Raw genomic sequence first — 23,445 nt, 5'->3', positions numbered from 1 at the left:
CCCCCCCGTACGCGGGCCACTCACTGCCGCGGCCCCTCCCATTGCGGAGCACAGGCTCCGGACGCACAGGCCCAGCGGCCACGGCCCATGGGCCCAGCCACTCCGCGGCACGCGGGATCCCCCCAGATCGGGGCACGAACCCGCGTCCCCTGCATTGGCAGGCGGACGCTCAACCACTGTGCCACCAGGGAAGCCCTCATCCTCTTTTTAAAAATAAAAATAAATTCCTCTTCACCCTATATTAGCAGTGCTGTAAATGGTTGAAAGAATATTAAATTCGGATTCAAACAGCCATCTATTGTTGACTTGGTTTTGCCATTTTCTAGCTGTGTAACTTTGAGCAATTTATCTATGAAGTCTCCAGTTTTTTAAATGAGGACTAGATGACATTAGCTTTAAAATGCTAGAAATGATGCTAATAATACTTGCACAAAAGCAGTAGATCACACTTTTTGAGAGTATACCGAGTCCTCTGCATGGATTTTCTCATTGAATCCTTTCAATCCTATCAGGTCGATGTTCCTCTTATCTCCAGTTTACCATTGAGTAAACTGAGGTTTGTGGACAATAAGCTCTGTAAAGTCTGTGGAGGAATGGGTCTGCCAGCATTCTTAGCAACTGTGCTTTCATTAGCTCATTATCAAGAAAGAAGACTTCCATCAAGTTGCATCAAACTCTTCGTGGGAGTTTTCTTCATCTCAACTACTTAATGGGCCAAAATATACATTTATAGAAAGGCACATGTCTTAAAGGCTATTTTCTTCAGAGAATATTATTGGTGCCATTATGGAACCCGTAGATTATTTCATTAAATATGAGGTAGCATCTCCAAAGCTCTATTTACAAATATACCTTCTCTGATAATGTTTTGGGCATTGCTCCTTAAACAGAGAAGCCTGATTATATTTCTACCTCTGTGAATTAGTCCTAACTTTAAGAATTTGATATTGCTGTGTTTTTAAGACTCGTTGTAATATAAATATTATAATATCTAACTTGCCCAATATTGGTTAGACTCTCCCAAAATAACTCCTCTTTCTAAATATTTCTCCGTTTTTCCCCCATAGATGCAGATGAATGCCTACTTTTTGGACAAGAAATCTGTAAAAATGGCTTCTGTTTGAACACTCAGCCTGGTTATGAATGCTACTGTAAGCAGGGGACATACTATGATCCCATCAAATTGCAGTGCTTTGGTAAGTTTTAAGAGGATATAGTGTGATGTGCTATGCAAATACATGGAAAAAATAAGTAATGCTACATATAAAAACAATTTCTTTGAATCTAAATCATGTGTTGAAAAGATCTGTAAATGTTTTATGGATCTTTTTCTTGAGCAATATTTAAGAAAATAAAAACCCTTCATGCTACTATTTGAATAGATTTCAAAGAGTTAATATTCAGTGTGGAATTATAATTCAGGTCACTGGTATAACTGAAGTGTTCTTTTGGTCTGGGGAGCCTCCTGTTTCATCACTCATACCATGCACTGAAAGTCATTTTTAAATACTGACCCAGACTTTAATGCCTAAGCAGAAAACCATATACACTAGGCAGAAAAACATAGCAAAAGGAAATAATTTTAAAACTGTCATAAAGAGACATTTTATCTTAAATTTCTAAGCGTATCCTGTTCTTAAATGTTTTCTTTCCTTATTTAATGTCAGCAGCTGTAGGGCAATGTTATTTTTCCAATCAATACAACTTAATATTTTTATAGTCGGAGCTGTTCTCTTTCGGATGATGACGTGTAGCTGATTAAAATGTGGCAGCCCCTGGAATCTGGACTAATCTGGATTTAGCAGTGTATTAAGTTTGGTTAAGTGTATGAGGTGCAGCTGATTGCTGATTTTCTTTCATTTTTTTTCTCTTAAGATATAGATGAGTGTCAAGACCCCAACAGTTGTATTGATGGCCAGTGTGTTAATACAGAAGGCTCTTATAACTGCTTCTGTACCCACCCCATGGTCCTGGATGCTTCGGAAAAAAGATGTATCCGACCAACTGAATCACACGGTATGTTTGGATATGAGATGCAAGTCTGTGTACAAATAAATGTCATAAGGTTTTCCTTTTGACTGAAATGTGAGCTGTTGGAAAATTAAAAAACTGATTCCTTGGGTATTTTGAAATAATTAAAATGAGATGCTAAGAGAAAGAATAAGATGCATATCATCAATATGTAGGAGATTTAACACCTTGCACATACTGATTTAATGGACAACAGAATACGGAGTGGCTGAGCAGATGGCAGAGCTCTTCGGTGTCTGAGGGTTGATCACATTGAACCATTGAAGGCAACTGAGGAAGATGTAAGTTGAGGGAAAAATAATTAGGTTTGCTTGACTGGACTGGAGGACACAGATGAGGCTGGACAGAGCAGAGGGCAGAATTCATCAGATTGGTGGAGGGCTCTGAAGTCCATCGGTAGGAATCCCTGTTCATCCCCGAGAAGGTAATGTGCCACTGTCTGATCAGTGGCTTAATTGATCAATGTATCAGCACATTCAGGAGACTGCTTTGGTTGAAATCAATTGGAAAGCAGAAAGGTTCGCATCAAGGACCCTAGAAGTGTCACTAGTTCAGGGCTTCGGCAAATGAAATGGATGAAAAGGATGAATCCCAAAAATTTTATGTAGAAAGAAATGGTAGGATTTGACAGGAGACTAAATGTGAAACATCAGAAGATCAGAAGAATAAGAAGTCTATCAGGATTATGAAGTACAGGCAAGATAGTGGAGGGTTTTATGTAATGATGGAAGCTACAGAGGGAAGGATTTAATTGGAACATGATGGGCAGGTTGAATTTCAGCTGATTGGAGTGACACCCAGTTGGAGATGACAGAGGTTTGATCCATGGAAAGACCAGACTGGCCTCAGACTTTTGCTTGGAAGTCACTCTTAGAAATAGGGATGGAAACTTTGTGACTCGCTGGCTTCTACCACAGTGTTTATGAAATAGGAATAACAGTGCAATTGTCATGGAACCATGTCTTCCCTTTCAGAACAAATTGAAGAAACCGATGTTTACCAGGATCTGTGCTGGGAACATCTGAGTGATGAGTATGTGTGTAGCCGGCCTCTTGTTGGCAAGCAGACAACATATACTGAATGCTGCTGTTTGTATGGAGAGGCCTGGGGTATGCAGTGCGCCCTCTGCCCCATGAAAGATTCAGGTGAGCCCTTAACCTAGTTCCTTCTATTGCAGGGCCTTTGGAAGTATCCTTTGGAGCCTGACAATACTCTTTTACTTATATATCTTCACCTGCACTCCTGATAGCTTGCTTTCATCAGAGGGGTGTGTGTGTGCGCGCGTGTGCGTGTTTAGGGAGTGGAAGAGCAGGACTGCATAACATCCGGCTCCTGGTTTACCTCCAATCCAGACCTTGTCATTAATTTTTTTTTTTTTTTTTTTGACGGTACGCAGGCCTCTCACCACTGTGGTCTCTCCCGTTGCGGAGCACAGGCTCCGGACGCACAGGCTCAGCAGCCATGGCTCACGGGCCCAGCCGCTCCGCGGCATGTGGGATTTTCCCGGACTGGGGCACGAACCTGTGTCCCCTGCATCGGCAGGCGGACTCTCAACCATTGCGCCACCGGGAAAGCCCTTGTCATTAATTTTTGAAACCCTCATTCCATTTCCCCAAAGAATGCTAAATAACCCAAAGAAATATAATGCATCTTAGCAGTTGGTGGCATAGGTCTTTAGAATTTATATTTCCTGATACTTGTTTTTTTTTTTTTCCCCTACATTCCTTCTCATTTCTAACAGTTTCTACTTAGAGCAAAAAGTATTAATATAGACAATATAGGTCAAAGCCCAAGTTTTTATGTCAACCTCTTTGTGGGAGAGATCACAGAAGGGTTAGAACCATAAAGGAAGAGAGTAGAAAGTAAGTAAAATGTACTTGAACAAATCTCCTTGACTTTCAAGTTTTAGATCTGGGGTTAAAACCTTTGGTCAAATGGGGAAAAAAAAGGGATTGGCTAAGCTCTCAGTTTCCTCCCCTCCCCTCGTGTGGGAGGAGGGCTGGAAGGTGCTGACTCTTGGCTCCCAGGCTGGGCTACTTGGTGACTGTTGGGTTGTGCGCTGATTGCTTATTTCTCTTCTTGTTGCTGCAGCTACTTACCCTGTTAAGGGAAAGCACTTGAAAGTGTTCAGTACAGCGTTTTGTCTTTGACTATAGAATCGATTTGTTGAGGCTGGAAAAATACTGTGTGGATATAAAGTGAAAGAGTTTATAATGAACAAATTCTCAGAATGGCCAAGAGGGGAAGAATTGCTTGAAAAGAGGAACTGCATTAATTTTTAGTTAATTAGAATGTAATCTTCAAGATATTTAATAATAAATTAGCTTTCTGGCTTGGAAGTAACTTAAACCAATGTAGCACAAAAATAGAAAGTAATTTGAAATGCCGGAAAAGGAAAAGGAACAGCAAAGGATGAAGAGCAACCTCTTAAAGATACAGATGGTAATGACAGTAGCCCAGAAATGGAAAGGATGGGTTCTGGGGCCAGAAAATCTGGATCTGGAATTCAGAACTGCCCACAGCAGCTGCGTGACTTAGGGAAAAAGAACCTCACCCAATGCAGCTCATTAATGGAGGCATCTGTCTTATTGGGTTGTTGTGAGAACTGGGAGGTTGTAGATAGGGCAGGAACACAACGAGTGTGGTATATTATTAGCGTTGCTATAGCCTCTGCCCCGAGAGGCAATTGCCACAAGGAGAAGAAGGTGAAATCTTAAGTGACTATAATATATATGACTGGAGTCATCTTCTCACGATGCTTGAATACCTCAAACCTTTCTACTTAGGCAGTGTTTTTATTGCTTACTTTTTTTTTTTTTTGCATGTGTTATATGTATGTTTTACTTTTTTTTTTTTTTACATCTTTATTGGAGTATAATTGCTTTACAATGGTGTGTTAGTTTCTGCTTTATAACAAAGTGAATCAGTTATACATACACATATGTTCCCATATCTCTTCCCTCTTGCGTCTCCCTCCCTCCCCCCCTCCCTATCCCACCCCTCCAGGCGGTCACAAAGCACCGAGCTGGTCTCCCTGTGCTATATTGTTTAATTATTTTTTTAAATATATCCTTCTTCTAAAGAATTAATCAAAGAGGTTATGTCCCCCTCCATCTACCCCATCACAGCTGAACTCCGCTCCTTGAAGATCCGCTCCTTGAAGATGTTCACTCTTTTTTTTTAATTGAAGTGCAGTGTTGATGTACCATATGTTACAGGTGTACAATGTAATTATTCACAATTTTTAAACATTATACTCCATTTATAGTTATTGTGAAATATTGGCTATTTTCCCCATGTTGTACAATATATCCTTATAACTTATTTTATACCTAATAGCTTGTACCTCTGAAGATGTTCACTCTTAACAGTTGGTTTTAATTATCCAAGTCTTTTTTCTATACGTTAATTATTGTTATAGTTTTAATCCATATTAGTTATTATAAATTTATATTTAAGAGAATATTTAAAGCTGAAATCCATATCATCGATCTGAGGCACACGTTTTTTGATTTACTCGTTAGCATCTCTGAAATTGGGGGTATTTTATAATTGATGGCATCTATTAATGGCCACAAGCGATTTTTTCACATTTTAGTGTCTGTTATATCAGGATGTATTTTGCAATCTAGGGTATCTTAGAACTGGTGAAAGATGGTAACTTTTAAATGGCTGCACAGACTCTGTTTTATGGATGTACAGGCATACCTTGGAGGTATTATGGGTTCAGTTCCAGACCACTATAATAAAGTGAATATTGCAATTAAAGCAAGTCACCCAAATTTTTTGGTTTCCCAGGGCATATAAAAGTTAAATTTACACTGTACAGTGTTTATGTCTGTTAGGTGTGCAATAGCATTATGTCTAAAGAAATATACATGACAGTTAAAAATACTGTATTGCTAAAAAATGCTAACCATCACCTGAGCTTTCAGCAAGTCATCTTTTTGTTGGAGGGTCTTGCCTCGCTGTTGGTAGCTGCTGACTGATCAGGGAGGTGATTGCTGGGGATGTGGGGGTGACTGTGGTAATTTCTTAAAAACAGCCAAGACAGTGAAGTTTGCACCTCAATTGATTCTTCCTTGACAAACGATTTCTCTGCGGTATGCAATGCTGTTTAATAGCATTTTCCCTAGGGTAGAACTTCCTTCAGAGTTCAAATCAGTCCTCTCAACCCCTGCTGCTGCTTTCTCAATTAGTTTTATGTAATATTCTAAATCCTTTGTTTCAACAGTTAAGTTTACTGTCTCATATGGGTGGGGTTTGTGGCACCCTACAACAATTACGATAGGAACATCAAAGATCACTAATACCATAACAAATATAGTAATAGTGGTAAAGTTTGAAATATTGTGAGAATTTCCAAAATGTGACAGACAGGAAGTGAGCGAATGTGGTTGGAAATATGGTGCAATAGACTTGCTTGATGCAAGGCGGCCACAAGCCTTCAATTTGTTTTAAAAACAAAAACAAAAAAAAAACACAGTAAAGCGAAGCACAGTAGAACAACGTATGCCTGTACCATGGTTTATTTAATCACCTCCAGCACTGGACATTTGGGCTGTCTGTCTCCCCCAACCCCTGCCCTTCCCCAGTCTTGATTTTCCTATTATAAACAATGCTGCAGTGAACCTTCACGTATGTTTCTTATATACAGCTGTGGAAGTGTCTTGATAAGAAAATTCCTACAAATGAAAATACTATACTATATTAGTCTCCAAAAAATACAGGACAGATTTACACTCACATTGACAGTGTTTGAAATGCCTTTTCCTCATATCCTTTTACCACTAGATATTCTCAGTCTTTAAAATTGTTATCATATGGGTAAGAAGGCTATCTTATATGCGTCTCCCTACTTCTACGGAATTGGAGCATCTTTTCCTTGTTTATAGATGATTTGTATTCCTTTGTCAGTGAATTATATCCTTTGCCCATTTCTTTGGTTGGACTTTGTGTCTTTTTCTTGCTGATTTGTAGGAGCGTTGTGCATATTCTGTCCACAACCCCAACATTTGGGTTTTGGAAACTTCTTTATGAAAGGTTCTGCATGTATTTTCATTTTATTCTGTCCCTGTCCTGATGCTGTGATATTAAGTATTTACTGAATGAAAATCTGATGAGCCAGTTGCCTTTGCAAATCAAATCTAATTGACTAAGTTTTTAAAAGAATATTCAAGTTATTTTGGTGTTAGAAATGAATTTTAGAATATTGCCTCAATTATTTTTAACTGAGACTTTACAAAACAAAATTTTAAATGTAAATTCAAACAAATACATGTGAACAAATATATACTGTATAATATTTTTAGGAAAGTATGGGGTGCAAGGAAATAGTGGTACCGCGTGCCAAATTAAAAAAAAAAAAAGTTTAGTATCTTTGCTGCACTCCTTCTAGCTTATATATGCACAGTACTGGTGATAAATTTTCCAGAAAGAATCACTAGTCTACAGTCAGCCAAATCCTCAAAAATCAGTGATTTTCAGTCTTTTATTTTTTTAGAAAAAGGTAGTCTTTTGTCAACTGAATTATTATTTTAACTTCCAATATATATAAAGTCATTAACATCAAAGATGCTGGAGCTACTGGTAGGGAGAACAACTAGTTAGGTTCTCGAGGTATCTGTGAAGGACCCCAGGGTTCCAGGAAACACATATTGAAAAACACTATTCTGTTTCCGTTGGAGTATAAGAAGTAGTTAGACATCCCAGAAGGAGTATTTTATACCCCTGAAATTATGGGCCTTGAACTAGACTTAGGGATACTCTACCCTGAATCCAGGGAGAAGCCCACGGCAAAGTTAAGCAATTTTTCCAGAGGCCCTGTGATTAGCTGGCATTTCCTTGATTGGTACCTGATGTTCTGGTCATATCTACACCAAACCATCTCCTGTTGAGCATGTTTCTGCCCGAGTATAGCAAGCAAGAAGAGCCAGAGCAGAGGGGTTAGCACATGGACTCTGGAGCCAGGTTGCCTGGGTGGGAATCCTGGTTTGGTAACTTTCTATCTACACAGCTTTGTTCCTTTGTCTCTCTGTGCCTTAGTTTCCTCACAGGAAACTAATATCACCTGCCTCACAGGGTTGTTGTAAGAATCAGTTAATACATGAACACTTAGCATAGTGCTTGACACGTAGTAAGCATTAGAAGGTTGTAGCACCTAATGCTACTACTGCGGGGTGAGTCAGTTCAAATGCATTTTCAAATGTAACTGAAATCTAAGGTTCTTATGAAATACACACTTACCTAATAGCATCTGAACATGAATTAAGAAATTAAGGATAGACAAATGCAGAAATAATTGTCCTCATATAAAACTTCCTCTTCTAGACCACTGCTTCATAAACATTAATGGGTATGTTAATTACCTGGTCATGTTATTAAAAAAAAAAAGATTCTGGTTTCTAGGTGGTGGGTGGGCAGGATTCTGCACTCTTAAGTCCCAATGCAATGCTGCTTCTGGCCCTCAGACCACACTAGCAAGGTTCTAGAGACAAGTAGCATCATTCAGCCGGATTTTGTTAAAACTGACTTTAATGCTGTTATTAATTTTTCGTAGAGGAAGCAGAGAATGTGTGAACTATAAAACTGATTTGCTAATTCTGACATTGAGCCTTTTAAATGTTGCTCTTCAGGAATACATGATAGTTGAGAAAGGACCATATTGTCTATTTGTTAATAAAAGCACGGGATGAATTCCAGCCTGTCAGGAACTGAACCTTCCAGTTTCCCTAGGAGTGCAGCACTGCTTTGGGGAACAATTAGTTACTGATGGAAACAGTGCTGGAGGAATTTAAGTAATAAATCGCAGTGCTTGTCATCAGCTTTGAGCATTAAAGTGCAGTGTAAAGTAAAGCTTTGGCTCCAAAACAGGCTTTCACACTTCTGGTCCAATAGGTTATGAGCACTAATTCTCACTAAGGCAGCAACTGCATCTGAGAATATTGGTAGTTGGAGGAGGTAGGAGTGGCTCCTGAAATCGTGTTCTCTGAAGTTAGATGGCAACTTGCAGATTGGTACCAGGTGCAGACTGGTACCACATGCAGGGTGAGTGAGTGGAGGCTGATGAATTGTGTCAGGGTAACTTTACATGAGAAGAATTGCCTAGTTGTACCATTCAGTACATTTCTGGAGCTGCTTGGGGCTCCCATTTTAATCCTCAGCTAAAGTCTGGGAGGCCAGACACCAGGCATTAGGAGAAGGTTTCAGATGGCTGAGGGCGGCCCGGCAGTGAGTTTGCTGAAGTGGTCATGTCCTGACATCCTCCCCCTCCTCAGCTTCTGGAGTTTCTCTTTTTTTGTTTTTGGTTTTTGGTTTTTTTGTGGTACGCGGGCCTCTCACCGCTGTGGCCTCTCCCGTTGCGGAGCACAGGCTCCGGATGTGCAGGCTCAGCGGCCATGGCTCACGGGCCCAGCTGCTCGGCGGCATGTGGGATCTTCCCGGACCGGGGCACCTACCCATGTCCCCTGCATTGGCAGGCGGACTCTCAACCACTGCGCCACCAGGGAAGCCCTGGAGCTTCTCTTATTCCTGTCCCAGCATCCTCCTCTTCTCCTGCCCCTCTCAATACTCTCTAATCCTGCCTGTTCTTAAATTTTTTCCCCCCCCTTGGTTTGGGGGGAGTGGCTGAACTGCTTTGGGAGGACCATCAAATTTGGGCTCTTTATCATGATATCATGGCCAGCCTCTGAGAGAAAAACCTATTCGAAAAACCAAGTCAGGAAAGACAAACCACTGTGTCCATATTTTGAATGAGAGAGGGTGGTCATTGTTTGATCTTCCTGGAAATTTTCAGTGCCATGCTAGAAGGAAGTCATGAACTCTCAAATCTGGAGTTTATTGAATACGAGTTTTATGTAGCTTGGTTTTTCTGGGTCTCCACCTGAGTAAAAAATGATGGTAGCTGACATGTTTATAACACAATGCCAGGCACCGTTCAGGAGGCTTACCATCAATTAAGATATTTAATTCTCCAAGCCATCCTATGAGGTAAGTATATAATTACCTCCTTTTGGGGGGAGAGGAACTGAGACACACAAGATTACCATCCGTGGTCAGATACCAGGAAGTGGCAGATTCAAATCCAGGCATCCGTGCTATCAACCACTTTAGTGTTACCCCAGTCCCTATCTCCCCAAGGTCTCAAAGCACATCTTAGATAAATAGTATCACTTAGAATATAAAAGTAACAAAAGTGAAAAATTAATGAGATTTTTTTTCAATTTCCTCATGCGTTGGGTGCTTAGAGAGAAACTCTACAGCCTTAGAGCCAGTCAGTAAGCTTAGCCAACTTAGACTCTGTATCAGAGTCGAGCACACGGTGGCCATAATAGATAACAATACATACTTGATGAATTAATGGATTAAAGCAAGTCAGTAATTCTCAGTGAATTAAACTGTTGGTGATGCCTAGCACATAGATAAAATGAACTTTTAATGTTTTTATTTATTGCTACTCTTAAAAGTATAAACTCAAAATTTTCTGGAAAAATGTACCTATGGGTTACAAGATACGTAGGGTGCTATTATCTCATGGAAATAAAAACCTATTGACCAGCAAATGAAAGAAAATTAGACACATTTGAAGACTGGAATCTAAAGTACCCAGGGATCCCAGTGTCTGTGGTTATCTTGTTAAAATAATTAGACTTCTGTTAAGTAAATTATTAAAATAATTAGACTTATTGTGAACAAACTGAACATAAAGAATTGATAAAGTCTTGATCTAAAACGTAGAAGAAATTTTGAGGGGAGACTTAGTGTGTTGAGAGATTGCCACCTCTTGGTTGATACAGTGTACTGCACCACAGGTGTTTTAACAAACTCTAAAGTACTAGGTGCAGGTCAGACATAGAAAGGTCACAGTGGGGTTAAAAAAAAAAAATCTCCAAGGAAACTGAAGTGCCACAAAAGAAATTGGCAAATGCTTAAAATGTTTTGTGAAACACTGCTATTGATCAAAATGCGGAGGCATCGGTCCTCTCAGTTTTGCTCACAGAGCAATTCGAAAATATAGATATATAGATAGATTTGATTAGAAAACTCTGGTTGTGGGAATAGAGATTATCCTTGTACTTGAGTGCCAGGAAGAAAAATATAATCATTACAGCATAGGAAAAATTTGAAATCAATTCTGTCAATAAAGAATTCTATAGATCGTAATATAGATTTATGTCTAATTCTTATTTTTTAAAAAGTCAAATAACAACATGTTTAGTAAACTATTATATGCAAGGTGCGGTTAGTAAGAACCGTGTCTGAAATGCAGTCTAAATTACTTACCGTTTGCCTGTCTTCAGTTTCAGTTAAATTATCTACGTATTCCTTCATTTCATTTTTTACTTGAACCACCTACAAGGCAACATCTAGGCAATAAATTTTGGAGCAGACGTACAGTCTGTATTTACAGGAAATGTAAAATTCTTTAGAGCTGACATGATATAAAATTATGTTTTACTGCTAAATTAGAAGTTCATTCCTCAATATTGCTCATTCAAATGTACAGATAACATCCTTATGTAATAAATTCATCATCTCCTGTGACACACTATTTTTTAATACTTCCTAGTAACTTATCTACCCCGTCTTTTCATATGGTTTTGCAAGAGTGAAAGAATCTGGAATCTGTCTTTGAACAGTTAAGCTAGTGATTTCTTTCCTGTCTGTGCATGGCTCTTACATGTTCCCAAAGATCTGAGTGTAAGAAATTTCATAATACCCTTGGAGGTGTGAAGGAAGACAGGGATTTGACTCATGGACTAAACTTGAAAAAATATTGTAATTGGGCAGTGGTTGCAAAAGGCCTTTCAGCAGTCACAGTTTAAAGGCTTTTCCAAGAACTGTGTTTCCAAAGAATGTTAATAATAACTCTGGAACATCCTACATGTGAGGCACAGTGAGTGGTCACCGCCTTTGGTTTGGGCAGTCCAGGGATCTCGTTCTGCCTTTGGCACTGCTTCTGTCAATTGCACTGGGCGAGTTACTTCAGTTTCCTATATCCGAAGTTGACAACTCTTTTGAGGTTATGGTAATTAATACTCTGTAAGTATGAAAGCATTTATCATTGTGATCATAGATCCTGATTATTATGATCAAAGAAAGTGCAGCTGTTAATAAGCTATAGTGGAGAATGTAAATCAAACTGGAAAGATATAAAAGGCCTCCTAAATTGAGTGGCCACCATATGTGTACACTGTATATACAGAGAGAATACTCGCAGAGGTCCAGTTCTTTGGGACAGAATTCTTGGTATCCATGGAACTAGACTGAATTGGATACCATACGGAAGGGCAAGTAAGCAATTTATATCGTTTCTTATTGAAAAGATTCTTTGTATTTATTTAGAGGGCTACCCCTTACTTTCCTGAAAAGGGTGAAAGTACTTTTCTCACTATAAAAGGCTTATTGCAAAATAAAATTTAGTAGTGAATTATGCACATAGAGCCTTGGTATTAAATGTGATCATTACGTTAGTTTCCTCACTTGTAAAATGGTAGTAGCAACATCTTCCTAAGGATTGTTTGAGGGTTAAAAATGTGCTAACGCATGTTAGATGCTTGGCATACAGTAAATGCTTCATAGGTGTTAGCGATGATCCTAGATCAAATCTTGTTCCAGCATATGAGTTGAGCTAATGATTATTCCCCATTGTTACCTCACTATACAGTGCTAGAAGTCTCTTTGAAAGTAAGCAAGATTCAAAGACGATGAGGGGCAGGTGAGAGTTTGGGGACTAACCCAGAGCCAGATAATCTCTGCAGCTGCTGAGAGAACCTGCTGCTTCTGTGCCCCTCGAGGCTCCCAGGCTACCAGTGTGAGTTATTATATAATGTCTGAGAGAGGCCTTGTGCCTGGAAAAGACCATTCAGGGTTGGGTTTTAAATGAACATTCAGTGTATCCAATTTATCAGTGTTAAAACCTGGACTTACCTAAGAATTTAAGTTCAACGTAAACACTTTGTCCTTCTGTTTATAAGTCCAATATTTTTATATAAAATAAGATCAAGTTTTATTTTGTGATTAATGTTTATATAGCTCAAGGAACAGATTAAACTTTCCTTGAGAGTTATTTCTATATCAAAACTCTGTAAATTAGGTCTCTAACACTTTGGCCTCTGATTTATAAATTTTATGTATTTGATTTTATCTCATGCATTTTATATACCTGAAAGGGCAGCCTCCAATCCCAATAAGCATTTTCTTCTTAGGTATTTAAGCAGCTCTTATCAATCTAATAAATCAAACTTAAAATGCAACCAATTGAATTCCCTAATGAATCTAAATACTTAACTGACCTAATCGAGTTCTGTGAGTTCTCACATAATATAAAATCCTAGATATTTCAAATTGAAATCACAAAGCCCATCAGATTATCTAGTATATGGTTCTCTTAAACATTATAGGCATATTAAATAACAACAACAACAAAAAAACCTTACTCTAAAACTTTCACAGTAAAGTATTAATATTCTAAACTTAATGTATGTCATTATCTGTATAGCAGAATTACCATCTTAGGCCAGCTAAGGTTACTGGGTAGAAAAATTCATGGCTGTGATTGTCAGTTATTAGAGAATTAAGACCAGGACATGGAATGTGTATACACAGTCTGAGTCTAAGTAGCCATGTGTGACATGCAGAGCACATTCTATTGTTTCCATGTTAACAGGGGACCCCACATGTTCCTAATGTGTACTGTTTTTATAAGCAATACCTTCCATTGCAGTGACTCTCAAGGGAATAATAGGGCAGATAAAATTAATAAAAGCTTTTCTCTAACTACACATAACTCCCCTCAAGAATCAGGTACCTTCTGCTAAAGGTATGTGCTCACCTTATTGAAATTCTCTACCACACAAATGACAAACTTCCCCTGACCCAGTAAAGAAGGTTTGGGGCAATATTCAGGGATTGAATATTGAATATAAACAGAATTCAGGGATTCTGTTTTTCTCCAGAAAAACAGCGCCAATAGGAGAGAGAGAGAAAGAGAGAAAGATTGATTGATTGAGTCAGATTCGTTTTAAGGAATTGGCTCATGTGATTATAGAAACTGGTAAATTCAGAATCTCTAGGATGGCCTAATGATGTGGAGGCCCAAGGAAAGCCGAGGTTCCAGGTCAAAAGCCGTCAGCCAGAAAGAGCCAGTTTTGCAGATGAAGTCTGAAGTCCAAAGGCAGTTGGGTCGTGGGCAGTGGAATTCTCTTTCTCATAGGAGGGCCAGTCTTTCTGTTATAATCAAGCCATCAACCCATTGAAGGAGGCCCACTCACATTGTGGAGGGTAATTTGATTTACTCAGATCCACCAATGTAAATGCTAACCCCATCTAGAAACACCCAAAATAATGTTTGACCAACTTCATCTGGGCACTCCGTGGCCTAGCCTAGTTGACACATGATATTAGCCATCGCAACTGGGATTGAAAAAAAGGTTGAGAACCAGTTAAAATATTTGCATTTTGTAGAGCTTCTCCAGCTCCCGCTACCACCCTGTACAAACACACACTTAAGCAAAGGGCCTTTATTTTCAGCTGGGAGTGAAATTCTTCTCCTTCCCCAGGGATACACTGGAAAAGGGCAGGGAGGTGGTGGGATCCTGAACACTCAATCAGGACCCCCGGCTAGACAGGGCTTTTATGGCAGGTCAGGGAAAACCAGGAAAGAGATATTGGACTTGTGGAAGGGAATGAATAAACAGGAATGAATGATACAAAGGCCAGGCACAAAAAGAGGGACTGCATGAGAGGAAGAACACTAGAAATGAAGCCAAATGTGGATTCTTAAAACAACATTGTCTTGGGCAGGTGCTTTAAAGGAAGAGAAAGCAATGGGCAAGTAAGCCATGTTCAGGTTATGATAATATTGCAGTCATATTAGGAGACATCGTTTGTCTCAGGGTAAGGAAAGCTAAAAAGGAAAATTAAAAAAACTCTCATAAAGGGGAAAACTTACTCCATTTCCTGCTAAACTTTTGGTGACAGAACTTGGGAGGAGTGTCCTGGAACTGGGCTGCAGTTCCCAAACCCAATTCCCTGGAGTTGGTGTGAGTCAGCGAGAGTTTGGGATGCCAGCTGGGAAGGACCAGCACGCTGGTTGAAGCTGTTGTCTCAGTGGCCTCAACAACTATTATAGAACAGCTAAATGTGAGGGGAATTTGATGGAAAGATGGAAAGTTGGTGATAAGAACACTTCTGAAATTTTAGTTTGTGTACGATTTGGACTTCGGGGTATCAATTTTATTTGTTGTTGTTGTTGGAAATAAGTATTTTTTATTACATCTTTATTGGAGTATAATTGCTTTACAATGGTATGTTAGTTTCTGCTTTATAACAAAGTGAATCAGTTATACATATACATATGTTCCCATATCTCTTCCCTCTTGTGTCTCCCTCCCTCCCACCCTCCCTATCCCACCCCTCCAGGCGGTCACAAAGCACCGAGCTGATCTCCCTGGGCTATGCGGCTGCTTCCCACTAGCTATCTACCTTACGTTTGGTAGTGTATATATGTCCATGCCTCTCTCTCGCTTTGTCACAGCTTACCCTTCCCCCTCCGCATATCCTCAAGTCCATTCTCTAGTAGGTCTGTGTCTTTATTCCTGTCTTACCCCTAGGTTCTTCATGACATTTTTTTTTCTTAAATTCCATATATATGTGTTAGCATATGGTATTTGTCTTTCTCTTTCTGACTTACTTCACTCTGTATGACAGACTCTAGGTCTATCCACCTCATTACAAATAGCTCAATTTCGTTTCTTTTTATGGCTGAGTAATATTCCATTGTATATATGTGCCACATCTTCTTTATCCATTCATCCGATGATGGGCACTTAGGTTGTTTCCATCTCCGGGCTATTGTAAATAGAGCTGCAATGAACATTTTGGTACATGACTCTTTCTGAATTCTGGTTTCCTCAGGGTATATGCCTAGTAGTGGGATTGCTGGGTCATATGGTAGTTCTATTTGTAGTTTTTTAAGGAACCTCCATACTGTTCTCCATAGTGGCTGAACCAATTCACATTCCCACCAGCAGTGCAAGAGTGTTCCCTTTTCTCCACACCCTCTCCAGCATTTATTGTTTCTAGATTTTTTGATGATGGCCATTCTGACTGGTGTGAGATGATATCTCATTGTAGTTTTGACTTGCATTTCTCTAATGGTTAATGAGGTTGAGCACTCTTTCATGTGTTTGTTGGCACTCTGTATATCTTCTTTGGAGAAATATCTATTTAGGTCTTCTGCCCATTTTTGGATTGGGTTGTTTTGTTTTTTTGTTATTGAGCTGCATGAGCTGCTTATAAATTTTGGAGATTAATCCTTTGTCAGTTGCTTCATTTGCAAATATTTTCTCCCATTCTGAGGGTTGTCTTTTCATCTTGTTTATGGTTTCCTTTGCTGTGCAAAAACTTTTAAGTTTCATTAGGTCCCATTTGTTTATTTTTGTTTTTATTTCCATTTCTCTAGGAGGTGGGTCAAAAAGGATCTTGCTGTGCTTTATGTCATAGAGTGTTCTGCCTATGTTTTCCTCTAAGAGTTTGATAGTTTCTGGCCTTACAATTAGGTCTTTAATCCATTTTGAGCTTATTTTTGTGTATGGTGTTAGGGAGTGATCTACTCTCATACTTTTACATGCACCTGTCCAGTTTTCCCAGCACCGCTTATTGAAGAGGCTGTCCTTTCTCCCCTGTACATTCCTGCCTCCTTTATCAAAGATAAGGTGACCATATGTGTGTGGGTTTATCTCTGGACTTTCTATCCTGTTCCATTGATCTATCTTTCTGTTTTTGTGCCAGTACCATACTGTCTTGATTACTGTAGCTTTGTAGTATAGTCTGAAGTCAGGGAGCCTGATTCTTCCAGCTCCGTCTTTCGTTCTCAAGATTGCTTTGGCTATTCGGGGTTGGGGTATCAGTTTTATTCAAGGCTTATTTTCTTAATAGCTATACTACATTGAAGTGCTAAGAAGGTATTTGGCCATGCTCTGTTATTGAAAATATTCTGACTGGAGAATAACTTGCATTATTATTATAATCATACCTATCTATTAGAATCTTTCTAATGTAAAGCCAAAGTAGAGAAATTAATATATGCATGTAAAATGAACCATCAGATCACAAAAAGCAGCACTTTTATCTTTCACTAACAAGCAATCTAATTGATCTTAATCAAATTTTTAGCAGTTTAAACCTTCTACCTTGAAATCAGACATTTATGAATAGGCATTCGATTTTCTAGAAATGCCTTTTTGGTGTTGATTTTCTCTTTAGTGGAAATTTTACTTTCACGTATTTTAAAGAAATTTTGCTGATTGGATTTTTTTCTCTTCATTGATAGTTGAAATATGTACTCTAAGAAAATGAACTGTGCTGAGTGGGACTATGAAAACATCACTGTATGTAATTGCTTAAAGCCCTGTTCTGTGTTTGAGGTTTTGAAATCAAATAATGTTTTATTTATTTTAACCTTTTCCTAATTGACTTTATAGGACAACTATGGCTGGAAAAAAGCCACTGGCTGCCCATGTCTTTTATATGCTGACCTCATGGCTAGAGCAGGCACGCCTGGCAGAGGAAGGGTGAGGGAAATTTTATCTCCTCTCCCTTCATGTAGCAGACAGATTGTACCTCTTATGACTGTGAGGAAAGCATCTAGGAAGTGCTTAGGAAGCGTGTTGGCATAAATCTGCAGGGAGCAGAAACTAGGATGATAATTATTTTGCTCAACATCAGTAGCCAGTGTCTTAAGAAGCAAATTACAAAAGATTAGCTCATTGGAAGGCTTCCGGGCACAACAAGGCCTTCTTTTATGCTTCCTTCTGAGCTTCAAGTCTCAGTAGCAAGCAGAGCTGTTATGAACAGTTGTGTTGGTTGTGCACTGTTCAACCCTACAAGTTACCATTCACATCATAATCTTTCCGTGCCTCCCGAGGTAGCCAGATAAATCATTGCCAGAGGGAAGAGTTACTAGGACTGTATCTGATTCTAAATAGATCCAGAGGGGAAGGTAAGAAGGGAGTTACTTCAGATTAAGATAAATAGCAATATATGAGCAAATCATAAAACAGAGTTACAGATCTTAAAACAGTTCAGTTTTGCTTTGCAGATTTAGCTTATTTCCTATAATTAAATGGGATACATATTTATGAATAATCTATTAATTATGTTTAGCAGTACTTTATTACTGCATTAATTACCTAGAACTTGCTTTTCAAATGATGATCCAGTAGTACATCTTTATTTCATAACCTTGAGGTCTGTACTTCTGAATATTCATCAAGAGTTTTGAACAGCTTCAAAACTTAAGATACAAATTATTTTTACCCTTAGATTTTAATAATTTAGTTTTATTAAAAGAAAACAATATTTTGAAAATTTAACCTGACTTGACCTTTTGAAATATCATTAAATTTCTCTGGACCTCAGTTTCCTCAATGGAACACCTTGCACTGTAGGATGCTGCATCAAAGACACTCTTCCTACCTTTCCACAGCAGGAAAATGAATGAGATTAGACTGTCCATGATTACTTACAGTGCATTCAATTCCATGATTGTCAGTCGTCTAGAAACACCCGTGTGAGCATCACCTGAAGACAATAGCGCCATCTGGTGGTGATTACCTCATATTATAGCCCACAAGTTTCAGTGACAGATTTGTCTTCCCAGTATTTTGCAGCCTAACAGTAAAAATGTCTGCTTAGAATTGTAGAATATGTAAGCTAGAAAGGACCTTAGAGATCAACTAGTCTTGTTTTCTCATTTTACCAATTAAAAGTAGAAAGGTTAGATGAATACCAGACTTTAAAGAATATATTTTTTTTGTTTCTCTTGACTTGTTTTTTAATTGGGGTTAAATTCACATGACAGAGTTAAGCATTTTATAGTGAATAATTCAGTGGCATTTAGTATATTCCGTATGTTATACAGCATCCTCTTTAATCTTAAGCACATGTGTAGCTCAAAATTTAAAGTAATTCTTACTTGGTTAATGCAAAAAACATAATAGAAAAAACAAAATGTATTCCTTCCATATAATATTTATTTTTCCTAATTGTTGACTTCTCAGATCGTCACTTCAGAGTGGTACTTAATGAGTAGGAAAGCAGGAAATGAAACAGTTTATCTGTCCTTCCAGTTGGAAAAATATGAAGTAGATCAGCTTAGAAAATTAACATGTTGAACTTTCCTCCTATTTGCCTGTTCATTGCATTGTCCAGTCTTGTCTCTTATCGAATATTAGTAGGTACTTCATTCCTAATTTCCTCTGAGATTGCCTGAATGCAAGACTTAATGTTTTATTTCTAAAGCCCTGTTTACTTAGAAATAGGGGAAACCTTTCATGCAGTCCTTCCTGAGAAATTCATGTTATCAGTCATTATTTTAAGGTTTTTTATGTGTGGCATAATTTAATGCTGTTACAAGTCTATAAATTTTGAATCCAGGTTTTAGAAATGGATTTCTAAATGGAACCTCCATTGTTTTGGCATTCACACCCAACAAATCTCTCTCTCCAGTTATAGTCTGGCTACGTAAACAGCAGTGTGATGGAAAATGCTGGGAGTGACTGAACTTGGAAGGGGCAGCATTAGGTGAAGGTTGGGGGTGAGGGAACTTGATTGGTCTACAGCCTGTGAGTTTCCTTAGAGCATTAACATTTACAGGCGTCCCACAGAATGTAAACCCTGCCGAGACTAAACTTCATTACTTCCCTCTCCTCGACAAGTACAATTTAATTGAACATTAAGCAATTTGATCTCTTCCACCTAATAAATTGAGCAAATTCAATAAATATAAATCCTGCTAATGATAAAGCTGACCCTGGTGGGGCTGAGCTCACCAGCATTCACAGTTATTACTCTCCCTGGAATTTTAGTCAGAAATGCTTATTGCTGAACTAAGTACTTACCTGATACTTACAGTCTAGGGAATGTATTTAATAATTTTCTTCTAAGGGTTTCAGAAGGGCAGCTGTGGAATTGAAAGAGCATGGTTTTGCAGATAGAACAGAGTCAATCCTTCAACTAAGCTAGGACAGTTATGCTATAAACCTTAGCTTCCTTATCAGAAACAAAAGGAGCTAATTACAGTTATTTCATAGGATTCTGAGATTTAAAGGGAAAAGTGTGTGCAAAGGTACACAGCGCCTAGCACACAGGAACTTAATAGTGCATGTTAGCTAACTTTCCTTTTCTCGACTGTTCTTTAGCAGGGATCGGTAGTAGGCAGCGTTTACGTGGTCCTTTCATTTCCCTAAGACTTTCTTATCCATTATATATATGCCTATGACCCCTCCTCTTCTTCACCTGGCTGACCCCCTTCCTGTAGATGCTCATCTCCAAAGTGAAGGCTTCCCCCAGCTCTTCCTGGCTGACTCTAGGCATTACCTCTTCTTCAAGCACTGTTGCACATGTCCGTGTACTGTCATTTTATCCTTCCTCTCTCTCTCTCCCAAACCCCACACTGCCTGTAATATTCTCAGCCTCTGGTTGGATGAGTGAGTCAATCACTGAATGGAGCAATGAACTGCCTTTAATGCTGCTAAGGCACAGTACCATAATCCTGTTCAACAGACACAGCTCAAAGGAAGGTATCTAGTCCAAAGAATAGGAAGCAGTAGGACTAGAACCCCGGGCTTTTGACTCTGGGTGCTTCTCTCTTTATTTTTTTTTTACACCTTTATTGGAGTATAATTGCTTTACAATGGTGTGTTAGTTTCTGCTTTATAACAAAGTGAATCAGCTATACATATACATATGTACCCGTATCTCTTCCCTCCTGTGTCTCCCCACCCCTCCCTATCCCACCCCTCTAGGTGGTCACAAAGCACCGAGCTGATCTCCCCGTGCTATGTGGCTGCTTCCCACTAGCTATCTCTTTTACGTTTGGTAGTGTATATATGTCCATGCCACTCTCTCACTTTGTCCCAGCTTACCCTTCCCCCTCCCTGTATCCTCAAGTCCATTCTCTAGTACGTCTGTGTCTTTATTCCCATCTTGCCCCTAGACCTTTTTTTTCTTTTTTTAGATTCCATATATATGTATTAGCATATGATGTTTGTTTTTCTCTTTCTCGCTTACTTCACTGTGTACGACAGACTCTAGGTCCATCCACCTCACTACAAATAACTCAATTTCCTTTCTTTTTATGGCTGAGTAATACTCCATTGTATATGTGTGCCACATCTTCTTTATCCATTCATCCGATGATGGAAGCAGTAGGACTAGAACCCCGGTCTTTTGACTCTGGGTGCTTCTCTTTTTAGCAGGGGTCCCCAACCCCCAGGCCGCGGACTGGTACCGGGCCGCACAGCAGGAGGCGAGTGGCGGATGAGCGAGCGAAGCTTCTGCTGCTGCTCCCCATCGCTCGCATCACCACCTGAACCTCCCCCCAGTCCGTGGAAAAATTGTCTTCCATGAAACCTGTCCCTGGTGCCACAAAGGCTGGGGACTGCTGCTTTTTCGGATACCTAATTTTCTCTCACAACTCAGCAAGTTTTAACATCAGGAAAGCAGGTTTACTGCCTGCTCACCAGGCACTGTGGATAAGAGTGTACTCTCTGAGAATAAGCATAAGCAGACAGACACCTAAACAGATGTCCAGTTCCACAGGGTGTGGCATCAGCAGTGGAATCCTCTCTCTTACGTTCCTTCTTCTGTCATCAGTACTGGATTGTATGTTCTATAAATGGTCAACATTTTTCTAATTCCATAGCTTTTGCTAATTTCAAAGGAAAATGCCGATTATACCACTGGCTCAGCATGCGCTCAGGTAAATACTCATTCCATTCTCCCTGTCTCCTTCCTCCATTTCCTGGTGTGTATGTTTTCCAAACACCATCATCAATTAATAGTACACGTGGAGGCCTGTAGGAAAAACACCTGATCTAGAAGTTTCAGTAAAATATGACCCATTTTTCCTTATGCATATGAGTTGGTCCTCCTTTTTTTGAAAATCATGCACTTCAAACTTTAGAGCACTAGGTTTTCAGCCCTGATGTGTGGAGAACAAAATGCAGCCTCTTCATCATTTCTAAAAAGCAGCTGAATTTAATCTGCCTCAGTCAGACTTCACCTCCCAGTTTCCTCACATGCCCGATTGGCGTTGTGACGTGTGACTGTCCAGACCGGCCCTGTCTGTCATGAGGAAGGAGATTTCCTGCCAGGATATGATAATGTGCTTCCCATTGCTGCTGACAGCGGGGGGCCCAGACCTCTTGGCTCCATGGGGGCGATTTTTAAACTTCTTTTTCAATTTAGAATTAAAATCAAAGCAGTACCATCTGTCATGTGAATCTGCCATGCCAGGGAACTGAGCGTGATCCATGGCCTGGATCTTGTTTAGACCACGTAAGTGATGGCGGCCCACACCATCCCATGTGTGTCTTTCATAGCTTTGATCAAGAGCTTAGCATTTGTGCCTGCAGAGGTGAGGAGTGCAATGAGTGGGGGGACTTTGAGGTGTGAATATTTCCACTTCCTATTCATTTCACATTCATATTTGGCTAGATCCTGGATGGACACATTGTGTCCCAGAAATGGCATTTGCCTCACAAAGGACAAGCCCTGCTAAGCAGAGCTCTTCCTTTGCACCAAGCCCCAGACAACTAGGTGCTTAATTGTTGTCAACTTGCTTAAGTAAGGAGTGTCTTGCAGAAGGAAAAAGACTCTAGGGACAAAAAATATGTTCATCTCTACATGTTGAGCTGTATGAAGTGGCAGCCAAGAGATTCTCATGGGCTGCCATCAGGAGCTGTGGCAACAGTTCAGGGATCTGCTGTTCCCAGCTCCACAGCCTCAGCCAACCACAACTCACTGCCTCCCTAGCTGGACTATAGCCGTGACCCAGCCATAGGGGTAACCAAGGCTAAGCGCCTCCAAGCTCAGTGAGCTCTGGTGTGGCTTGGGATGCTCAGAGATCCAGTACCTGTTAGAAAGGTGCATGTGCCCAGATCCTGGAGGAGACGCCTTACCCAGGATTCACTAGAAAACTCCACAATATTCCAGTTGTTGCCTTAAAAGGTGATGAGAAACCTACTGGCTACCCAAGGCATTTCTAAAGGGGTTGAGCATATACTAACAATGGCTGAACATCAGTTTTTCCCCCTGTATTTTGAGTTTTGTTGATCTAGTGTTATAATGTGTTGTTGCTGATACCTTATCACTGTCTGATCAAGCGATTAAATTTGCCCAGGCAGTCAATAATTTTTGAGATGAAGACATCTTTCTCTGTTTACTGAGTTGGAGTTTCCCTCCATCTATTTAAAAATTTCAAATCTCGAAACAATGTCTAAAAACATCTGGAGACTGTGCTTTCATTGCTCTTAATTTATTGTACAAGTCTTTGCCCACTGACAACTATGTTTAAAGTTTTGCTAACACTATGTTATATCAATCATTGGGATACCGTCTTTGCAAATC

At 39.6% G+C, this 23,445-nt stretch overlaps 1 protein-coding gene across 4 annotated transcripts in view; it reads left to right on the top strand.

The window, feature by feature from the left end:
- LTBP1 (latent transforming growth factor beta binding protein 1) overlaps positions 1-23,445 on the top strand; it is a 437,031-nt gene that overhangs the window by 402,398 nt on the left and 11,188 nt on the right. For all 4 annotated transcript variants that reach the window (XM_007450947.1, XM_007450950.1, XM_007450949.1 and 1 more), the window contains 3 exons: positions 1,068-1,196; positions 1,876-2,016; positions 3,006-3,176. In XM_007450947.1, coding sequence (XP_007451009.1) covers positions 1,068-1,196; positions 1,876-2,016; positions 3,006-3,176 — 441 coding nt within the window. The remainder of the gene's footprint in view (positions 1-1,067; positions 1,197-1,875; positions 2,017-3,005; positions 3,177-23,445) is intronic.

Source organism: Lipotes vexillifer, unplaced genomic scaffold (genome assembly GCF_000442215.2).
Source record: "Lipotes vexillifer unplaced genomic scaffold, Lipotes_vexillifer_v1.1 scaffold776, whole genome shotgun sequence".
NCBI lineage: Eukaryota > Metazoa > Chordata > Mammalia > Artiodactyla > Lipotidae > Lipotes > Lipotes vexillifer.
This window is presented reverse-complemented; position numbering and strand designations above follow the sequence as displayed.